General features: G+C 37.4%; 1 protein-coding gene across 1 annotated transcript in view; it reads left to right on the plus strand.

Annotated features, from left to right (window-relative positions):
• The window catches only part of GBE1 (glucan (1,4-alpha-), branching enzyme 1), a gene marked incomplete at its 5' end in the record, with an annotated part of 62,683 nt that overhangs the window by 220 nt on the left and 51,882 nt on the right, over nucleotides 1-10,581 (plus strand). Inside the window, 3 exons of the mRNA XM_009073438.1 lie at nucleotides 1,004-1,131; nucleotides 5,503-5,601; nucleotides 8,250-8,360. Coding sequence (XP_009071686.1) covers nucleotides 1,004-1,131; nucleotides 5,503-5,601; nucleotides 8,250-8,360 — 338 coding nt within the window. The remainder of the gene's footprint in view (nucleotides 1-1,003; nucleotides 1,132-5,502; nucleotides 5,602-8,249; nucleotides 8,361-10,581) is intronic.

Below are 10,581 nucleotides of genomic sequence, written 5' to 3' on the forward strand. Positions count from 1 at the left end.
TAAAGTTCCCTGTTTTTTGGGGGGGGGGGGGAAGGGCTTTAGTACAGGAGCTAGTAGGTCTCATCAGTATATCTTTAAACTAGATGAGAATTGGGAAAGGGACAAACCCAGGCTTGCCAGGGATAAGAGGTGGGATGGCATGCCAAAACTTGAGGAACTGAGCACTGGTGAGATCCCTAAATCTACTTTACAAGCTGCTGACTACGACAAACCACACTTAGTGTTTCTATACTAACACATGCAGCATGAGCAGCAGGGAAGAGTAGCGTGAAGCTTTGGCCCAGTCCAAGAGATATGAGGTCATTGGCATAAATGAAACCTGGTGGGATGAGTCCTGTAACTAGAGTCCTGTGTTGGATGGTTACAGGCTCTTCTGGAGGTGAGAGGGCAGTCTTGTGTGCAATGATGCCTTCTTTCTGGTGACAAGTGATAGGACCGAAGGGAATGGCATAAAACTGTCGGAGGTGAGAGGGCAGTCTTGTGTGCAGTGATGCCTTCTTTCTGGTGACAAGTGACAGGACCGAAGGGAATGGCATAAAACTGTGTCAGAGGAGGTTTAGGTTAGATATTAGGAAAAGGTTCTCCACCCAGAGGCTGGCTGAGCACTGGAACAGGCCCCCCAGGGAAGTGGTCAGAGCAGCAAGCATGACAGTTCAAGAAGCTTTTGGACAATGAGGCTGGCTGAGCACTGGAACAGGCCCCCCAGGGAAGTGGTCAGAGCAGCAAGCATGACAGTTCAAGAAGCTTTTGGACAATGCATAGTGTTGTTCTTGGGGCTGTCCTGTGCAGGGCCAAGAGCTGGACTCAATGATCCTTGTGGGTCCATTCCAACTCAGGATATTCTCTGAATGCTCAAAAAATTCCAGATTTGCTAATATCTTGTGCTGCTGTAAGGATAGAGCTGAAATCATTAATAAATTTGGTGCATATAAAATGGATTATTGCAAAATACCTGTGTGTTCTGAAAAATGACTGTGGCTTTTTAAACTTCCTGTCTTATTAGGCACAGGGTTCAGTGGAGATTACAATGAGTATTTTGGCCTACATGTGGATGAAGATGCCTTGGTTTATCTGATGCTGGCCAATTACATGATTAAGTCCTTGCATCCAGAGTGCATAACCATAGCAGAGGTAAGATGAGAATTTGCCATCCTCAATGACATTAATATTGATTAGCTTGCTCTGGGATGTGAATTTCCTGTTAATTATCAAGTCACACTTTGGGTACTCAAGGAGTGACATGAGCTGAAAAATATTAATTAGTTGACAGATTTTGCCTGGTGGGGAGAAACAACTTGAATATGCACTTTGGGAATTTTATCTGCATTAATAGGTTATTAATTAATGTGGTGATTTCTTTGTTTTCCTCCATCACCTTGAACTTGTAATAAGATTTGTTTTTATTAGTTTATTGCTTGTGTATGATGGCCATTTGTCACTAGTGTTTCCTGGTACTAAAGCCCTAGTGTGGTTTTGCATATTTTGAATTATGTTGGCATAACTGACAATTACCCTTCAAATTAAATGTAATAAACCAATAAATGTTGAATATATAGGCTAATTTAAATTTACTATTAGATTTCTCTTAGTTTCCAAGGGAGTAAATAGACTATATTACTTGAGTTGATGGAGATCAATTAATTCTTTTGACTGAAAAATTTTGTTGGCACATGGAACTTCTAATAGGATGAAACACCAGAGCATTAAAATTCTCTTAATTAGGTATATTTTAACTGATATTTTGTCTAATCTAACAGAGGAAAATCATGTAAACAATGAGAGGGGTTTTTTGTTTGAAAGAAAAAGCTGAATCTGTCTGATATAATCAGGGATGATATGGATTTCTAATTAAACTTTGTGTTGCTTTACAGTATTTATCTTTGGAAAGCTAAATACTGCTTAACTTCATTTCTTACTTATGGTAAAGTTTTCTACTGTAGACAACCACTGCTTAAAAGCTAAATGGCAAGCTATCAAAAACAGCATCTGGTGAGCAATGACTAGTAAACTCGAGGTGGTTTGGTTGAGCTGTAAGCTTATTTGAAGTGAAATCTGTTAATTTTCTAGGTAGTCTTAAATTATAAGCATTCCTACCAATGAAATTCTGAGTTCATTCATATTCCATTACCTGGCTTCAGAGTTCTTTTTCAATGAGATGTGTCTTCAGTTTCTCTGGCTTAAGTAGAATGCTACTTCTTTTTCAATATATAATTTCCTGCCTCAGGGAGTCGCTACTCAAAATATAGAATTGATCAATGTGCTGCATGGTTAAAGGAGAATTTCAGAAGGAGAAACTATTGACATAATTGAAAATTATAAAAGACAGTGAAGAATGTCTGCTTGCGTATTAAATGAGTGCCCATGAGAAAAATGTTTTTCTCCAGCCATAACTAATGATATATTCCTTAAATAATATAATTAATTGATGATTTTTCAAACTTTTTAATATTCTGTATACTCACTGTCTTAGCAACTGCTAAGTTTGTATATGTTCCTGACTATAAGCTTATTTTTCATTTTGGTCTTCTAAATAAAGTTGTGATTAAAGTTTTTTTTCTAAGGAGAAGAAAATAATGTTAAGTATATGTTAAGTTACTTCATGCCTGAAGTATTATAAAAACAAACAGGCAAAATAACCCTATGCTGTGGTTTCTCTTTTTATAGGTAGCTCATTTCAAACTTGGGTGTGAATATGTTCTTAGAAATTAGCTGTTTAATCATAACATCATAAAATGGGCTGGGCTGGGAGGGACCTTAAAGATCATCTAGTTCCAACCCTCCTGCTATGGGAAGGGACACATTCCACTAGACTAGGTTGCTCAGAGCTCTATCCAGCCTGGCATTGAACACATCCTCGGATGGAGCATCCACAGCTTTTCTGGGCAACCTGGTCTAGTGCCTCATCACCATGAGAGTAAAAGATTTCTTCCTAATATCTAATCTAAACCTACTTACTTTCAGTTAGAGCCATTCCCCCTTGCTCTGTGACTACATTCCTTTGAAAAAAAGTCCTCTCCATCTTTCTGGTAGCCGTTTCAGGTACTGAAAAGACACAATCAGGTCTCCGTGAAGCCTTCTTTAGGCTTCAACAATCCCAATTCTCTCAGCCTTTCTTCATAGGAGAGGGACTCCAGCCCTCCAGTGGTCCTAGTGTCTTCCTCTGCATTCCAACAGGTTGTCCTTCCTATGCTGGGGACCCCAAAACTGGATGCAGCAGTTCAGATGGAGGTTTCACGGGAGTGAAGTCAAAGGGCAGAATCCCCTCCCTTGCCCTGCTGCCCACACTGCTTTGAATCCAGCCCAGGATGCAGTTGGCTTTCTCGTCTGCCAGCACACATTGCTGGGTCATGTCTAGCCTCTCATCCATCAGCACACCCAAGTCTTTCTCAGTGGGATGCTCTTGATCTCTCTTCCTCCCCCAGCTTGTGTTAATACTGGGGGCTGCCCTTACCCAGGTGCAGCACCTTGCACTTAGTTCTTGCTAAGCCTCATTAGATTCCCATGGCCAAACTGGTCAAAACCCAAAAAAATTTTGGTGCTGACACCAGTTGTGGAGCAATATACTGAGCCCATTTGTTTCTTCTAATGTTTGTGCCTTCAACTGGAATTATAGAGGAGAATAGAACTTGTGTCCCAGCTTCCCTTACCAACTGCCCCAAGGCCCTGAAGTCCTTTCTAATTGCCCTCAGACTATGTGTTGCCACTTTATTGCCCTCTTTGTGGAAGATCAGTAGTGGGTGATAGTCTGAGCACCACACCAGGCTAGGAAGCTTCCTGGTGGAAGTATGTTTATGGAAGACATACTGAACAAACTAATGCTGAATTTTTTTAGCGTTCAGTTAAAATTTGTAGGTGCAGGTAGATATAAATAGTATCAAATTTTGAATTTTACTTCCCAAAAATCTGGGTTTCAGAGTTGTTACTAAAGTAGATAGGAGCTGCTTAGATCTCAGAATTGGATCTTGTCCAGGTAGGCATCATGGCATCACAGAGAAAAGCTTTTGTTTCATATCATCCCGTCCTGTATAACTTGGAGACTATTAGTCTGTTTTTATCCTTTCTGACAGATTTACACTTCATTATTTGGTTTTTACAGCATGTGGAATGTGGATGGTTTCCTGTGTGATCTAATGACTGCTGACTAAAGGGGGATAAATCCCTTCCTTTGATCTCCTGGCTTTGCTGTACGTACAGCTCAGGATGCTGCTGGCCATCCCTGCTGCCAGGGCAGGCTGCTGGCTCATGCTCAGCTTGCTCCTGGCCCAGGGCCTTCCCAGCAGAGCTAGTCCCCAGCCTGTATGGATGCAGGAGGTAGACCATTCCAGGGTTAGGTTTTGACAATTGCCCTTGGTGTGACATTCCTGAGCTTTCAGTTGTTTGATTCCTCCAGCCAGTCAGGGTCTCTCTAGATGGCAGCCCTGCCTTCCACCCCTGGAATGCCATCCATGAGCTCCATAGCAATATGGTTGATGTCCTCACTTACGACAGTGTGTGTGTATCTGTGTAACTTCAGGTGTAAATATCTTTTTCACTAATCCAATGCAGCAATTGGATTGAATCCTGGAAACCAGAATGAGCTTCCTAATTAAGCTCTTGGTCTAGTCAGTATTTAATTCCATAAATTTTCTTGTGCGACACAAAAGGTGTATGTTAGTCTATAAACATTATCAGTGAGAAGCCATTCTATCATATAAGTTAATAAAATTGAATACTGGTAGATATTTTGCAATTATTGGAGACTTGCATTTTCTGTCCAACTAAGCTAACTTTAGAAGAAGAATGATGCGTGATAGAACTGCCTAACAAAATAGTGAAATAAATATTTTGAGAACTTGGGAATTACAAATTTAAGAATGGTCACCTTCCATCAATGTGAAACTGGAAAATTATGCAGTAAGAGCATGTCACTTTCCAGGACTAGCTGGATCAATAGTTTTGGTTTAGTACAGTTGGGAAAAAAAGTAAAGATTGTCATTAATTTTTTCCCCATTACCATACTTTATATTCAGCCTTTTATGCCATTCTGTATGCAAAATATCTCCCCATTGCCATACTTTATATTCAGCTTTTTATGCCATTCTGTATGCAAAATATCAATAAACAAAATGAAGGTTTATTTTGTATTTTGTTGACTACTTTGTACTTTTCATTGATTACTTGGAGCTCAAGAGAGCTAATTATTTCGAACTCTGCATGTACTGAGGTCTCTTCCCATTCAAATATCTAGCCTATTAAAATATTTTGAGGTAGAGTATTTGATAACAAAAGTCATAATGCTTTTCCCTGTAACTTTTTTTGCACTCAAACAGCAAATCTGGGTGTAGCAATCACTGGGTGGTTGTTTGTTTTTTTTCCCCTCCCTTAACCAGGTCAGTCTGTGAAGTTCTTTATAGAGTTGTGTTTAGAGAGTGTTTGTATACAAGTATTACTTTTTGGTAGAAAACATAAACTAACAATTGCAATGCTATGCAAATTATGTTGTGGGGTTTTTCTCTATTTAAGGATGTTTCTGGAATGCCAGCTCTGTGTCGGCCTGTTGCAGAGGGAGGAGGGGGCTTTGATTATCGACTAGCCATGGCTATCCCAGATAAATGGATACAGGTATTTTTTAATACATTCTGCTCTTCAAAGTGTGATGTTTTTTCTGTCTGTGCATACATGTAGACACTTCAGAATCGTACTGGCAACTTTTGCATTCTCTTTTTGTTAATGTCCTATTAAAATAAATTCTGGCAGGCTTGAGTGCAGGTATTAGTGGCTGAAATGAGAGCTGTCAGATATCATGCAGGTTTCAGGTGAGGAAGTTCAGGGGATGATATTTGCATTCTAGTTTTCTTGATACTATAGACAGACTCTCTTTATTTGAAATAACCTTTATCTTGCAACAGCTGTAGAATGTGTGGTCTGTATTGCGCTTGAACAGGTAGGTAATAACTTAAACATGCGCATATAAATATCAAAAACACTAATGAAGAATCAAATAATGTAGCAAACCCTCCTGGCATTGTGTATATTAATTGACATGGAACATAAGTAGAGCTGAAAGTTTTAACTGAAGTCAGCCTAGGCAAATTATACAAACATTTGCAATTGGTAAGTGGAGTTACAAAAGGAATAATCAATACCAGTAAATGCTTTTCAAGAACAGTAATATACTAATAAATACTGACTACATTAAGGATTTATATCGCCTTACCCTTAATACAGACAATCACAAGAAAAGGAATAAAACAAGAAATTATTTCAAAAGGCTTCTACTGATGTTTTAGACAATGTTTTTCAGTTAGAAGATTAGATCCAAATTCCTCAGGCTACCATGATGATCTGAAAACAATAAATGTTTTATATGACCATTAATGCTTCATTAAATATAATGAGTAGCTAAAAATAAAATTAAAATAGCCAAATTAACTTATCTTCAGCATCTTTCAATTTTGTAACTAGGAGGTGGAGGGCCATTGGAAAAACAGTTTTCAAACATCTTTTCAGAGGGTAAACTTAACAGCTTGGCATCATTGAACTCTGGGATGTCTGATTCAGGTATTTAGGTCCTGAAATTCAGCAGGTTTTTGTAGCAGCAAGAAATACCATATTGTGATGTTTTGGGTGGGGTGTTTGGATTTGGTTTGTGTATTCATTTTGGGGTTGGGTTGTTTTTCTGTTTTGTTTGTTTGTTTGGGCTTTTTTTTTTTTTTACACCTTTAATTTCCTTACCACACTTTAGGACAGGCAAAGATGAGCAATTTGCTAGGTAGGGAAGATGCAAGTGGCCAAGTTCATATAACAGGAAAAAAAGAGGCTAGAATTTTACAAGCACAAAACCCCCGATAATCTATTTTAGCAATCTCTGATATGATCTGCTTATTCTAATTTGCAATACGTGTATAGAAAACATGCCTATGCTGCAGTAAATTCTGTTCTTGAACGGAGAAAATATCACTTCTTCCAGCCTAAACATGTACTTGACATGGGACAGTATGGGACACTGGGATGTTGGGTTCAAATCAGCTGTGATAGTCTGGTTGTTTTCCAGCAGACTCCAGTTATTTAGGAATGTGTTGATTGTACAAGAACATACTGTGATGCAGGCAGGAAGCTTCTACTTAAAAAGCTGCAAATAAGCAACCACAGTAGAGATGCTGAGTTAGAGAAAGAGGTGAAGCATGTAGTTGGTTAGCATATTCCTTGAGGGGAAAATAAAACTGAAACAGTTGGAAGGAAAAAGTGTAGAAACAGTCTATTAGCTGTTATCAATCTGCCCTAGACTGCTTGCTCTCATATTTCACCAATTTTTAAGTACATACCTGTTGATAGTAAGTTTTCTAGGCAACTTGCTAAAATTGGTTTTAAAACTTGAAGGATCTTCAAGAGATTCCATGAACTAATTCTGAGGAATCCGTAAAAGTAAGAAAGATAAACTGTTTGTCGTAACAGTGGCTGTACTAGTTCAGATTAAAGATGGATGTAGTAGCTAATGTGATGCTGCATAGGGACCTGGATGTGTTCAGAGCTAGAATTTATGGAGTAAAAAAAAAAAAAAAGGAAAGGAAGAAAAGACTGTTTGGGAGTACTTGAGCAATTATGCTTAGAATGTTAAGTTTTACAGCCATCTTGGAGTTGTTGCCTTTTTATCACTTATTTTTGTGTCTATGTATTTACATGTATGTATTTCACTTGTAGTGGTCAATGGAGGTCTGTAAAGTAGTATAGGAAAAAAGGGACTAACACTGAAATTAAACTAGATTTAGAAGAGTGAGGAAATAACATATGAGACAGAAAGTTCCTATTAATGGGATTTAATTTAAGTCGCTAAAAATGAGGAGGTAGCACCACACAGCCCAGTGATTAAGCTATAGTTGGAAGCTCCCATATGCCAGGGTTGCATCTGATATCTTGAACCAGGTAGGTGTGTGTCCACATATTTTTTCATGGGGTTTGATGCAGTGCTTTCTTTCAGGTCCTGTCAATCACAGGACATAGGAGGATTCACATGATAGATGGCAAGTCATGTTGTCCGTGGTTACACATGGAAGTAGAGGAGAAAAAGTATTCTAGTTATTACATTTATGTGGTAAAATTCAAAAGAAGAAAATCTCTTTGGATGATCAGAGAAAGCTCATCACTTCAAAACTTTGAAGTTGAAGTAACACAGTTCACAATCCACTGGAAATTTTTGTGCCAAGATAATGTTACATGTTTTTAGTTAAAACAACAATGCCTTTTCAATGATCTTTCTTTTATTTCTGCAGATAATTAAGGAGCTGAAAGATGAAGATTGGAATATGGGCAATATTGTGCATACATTAACTAACAGACGGTATGAAGAAAAGTACATTGCTTATGCAGAGAGTCATGACCAGGTATTTTGTCTGTTTGTTTATATATAAGCAGCTCTTGTGGTTTGGTTTTAGTTTGATCCTTCTTTTTAATAAAGGACTCCTGCTTGGAATAGGTAGGTGTTACTATTTTCAGTTTTGTTTTTAAGAAGTGAATCCTACCTTCTTGTTTTGTCTGCCTGGCATAGAACATAGGAAGATGTATAATCCATACTTTGAAAATTATTTCCATTAAGTAAGTTGGAGCACTACTTATGATAAGCATAAACAGGATCCCAGTTTAGCATTCTTTTTATTGAATCTGTGCTTGTGACTGTTGTATTCCCTTCAAGAAGATTTTTCCTCTCTAAAAGGATTGCAAACATCTTCTTTTCAGACCTACATGGAATATTCTTCAGCAGTCTGGTTCGAAACACAACAATTGTAATAGCTCCATGTATGGAAAAATAAAAGTAATGATGAGTTTGGATAACACTTTCCTCCCACAATCTTTTTAATGGTTGTTTCTGAAGAGTCAGAAAGCACATTGGTTGGGAAGTGTAAAATTTAGAACATAAACCTTTTATTAGAAAATGGATATTTGGATTTTTTAAGCAACCTACCTTCAACTCCTGCCTCTACCTTCTATAATAAAAGTCAATTGTTCAAAACAATATCTATTTTTTAAAAGAGAATTCAGAGTTTATCATTCATTCTATCCATTTTGTGTACCTATTTGCATTCTAATCTCAGGTGCTGTTGCAGTGTTCACTGAAGGCATGAGACAAGTCCAAATCCTGGTAAAGGACTTCAGAAATTACTTGGAAATATATATTATTCTAGGATTATTTACTTTCATCAAAGCTGATTCTTCATCCTAAAGCATGACATATAACATTACTCTTGCTGTTCTTTTATTTTATGCTGGTTTTTTTCAAGTTGTTTTTCATATCACTATGTATTTTCAGTTTAGAATCTCATATTGAGGAGATCATCTATTTTTAATTACAATAAAAAGATGATTACAGGTGTACATCTGGTTGATATGCGAAAAGTAAGATAAAGAAACAAAATGGGTGTGTAGATAAAATGCAGTCTGAAGGTGCTTGAAGTGATGCACCTGAGGCTACAATTCTAGTTTGTTATATGTTATAATGGGCTGTGAGCTGATGATTACCAGTCAGAATACAAGACCTTGTGGTTATAAAAAGTGTGTGAAAATAGCAGCTTGAAGCTAATTGCTGTCAAAAAAAAAGAAGATGCAGTACTGGAATTATTATGAATGGAATGGAAAGCAAAGAGCATAATCAGTATGCCACTGTAGTCTTCCATGGTTTGTGTGCATCTTGCATGCTGGAGGCAGATTTGGTCTCATTTCTCAAAGGATGTACAGCATAACTGGAAAAAATGCTGTGGGAGGGTTGGTAAGAAGAATAGCAGGTGTGGATTGGTTTTCATAAGAAAAAATTAAATAGAGTGAGATTCTTCAGGGTATCAAAGAGATCAGTGAAGGGGGAAAGATAAGTGTATAAACTCATGGCTGTCATAGAAAACATCAATAGGGAACATGTGCTTTCTCTTCTAATGGAAAGATTAGGGGATATTAAACCAATTCCACATTCTGAGACCAAAGGAGAGTTGTTCCTTGCAGTCTTCTCTCTTGTCTTTGCCTCATAGGATTTTTTTAATATTATGAAAAAAATTTTGAAAAAAGGTTCTTTTTTACTTAAGGGTATCGCCTAGATATGCTGTTGTATTGTCAGTTTGAAAACTAAGGGATGACGGTGCTTTTCAGCTAGACCTGTTTACAATTCTTGTGTCTCTCTCTGGAAATTAGTGAGTCTTCATGCAAGAGTATAAAGTGAGAATCAGGCTAATTGAACAAAAATTAGCTATTTAAATATTAATGCTCCAAAATGTTTTCAACTACCTGCATGCTAATATTTTAGAATACCATTTGTGTGTTTTTTTTCAAGTAGTAGGAAGCACTAGCAAGTTAGTATTTCAGTCACTGTTTTTAGACAGAATTACTAGCTTGTTTTTTCTCTTGTGTGAAATCACAGAAAACCAATCACATTCTTGATGGCATATAAATGAATGCTTTGTACTCACTCTGCATATCTAAATCAAGAGTTTATTTCTACATTCCAGAAACTTTACTTGATGTTTGCTCTCTTATTTTCTGTGTTTTGTTTAAAAGTTTCCAAATGGTAGGTCACTTGGGACTTAGTGATTTGCTGCTAACATTTCAGATTTGATATTGTAG

This window comes from Acanthisitta chloris, unplaced genomic scaffold (genome assembly GCF_000695815.1).
Source record: "Acanthisitta chloris isolate BGI_N310 unplaced genomic scaffold, ASM69581v1 scaffold6774, whole genome shotgun sequence".
NCBI lineage: Eukaryota > Metazoa > Chordata > Aves > Passeriformes > Acanthisittidae > Acanthisitta > Acanthisitta chloris.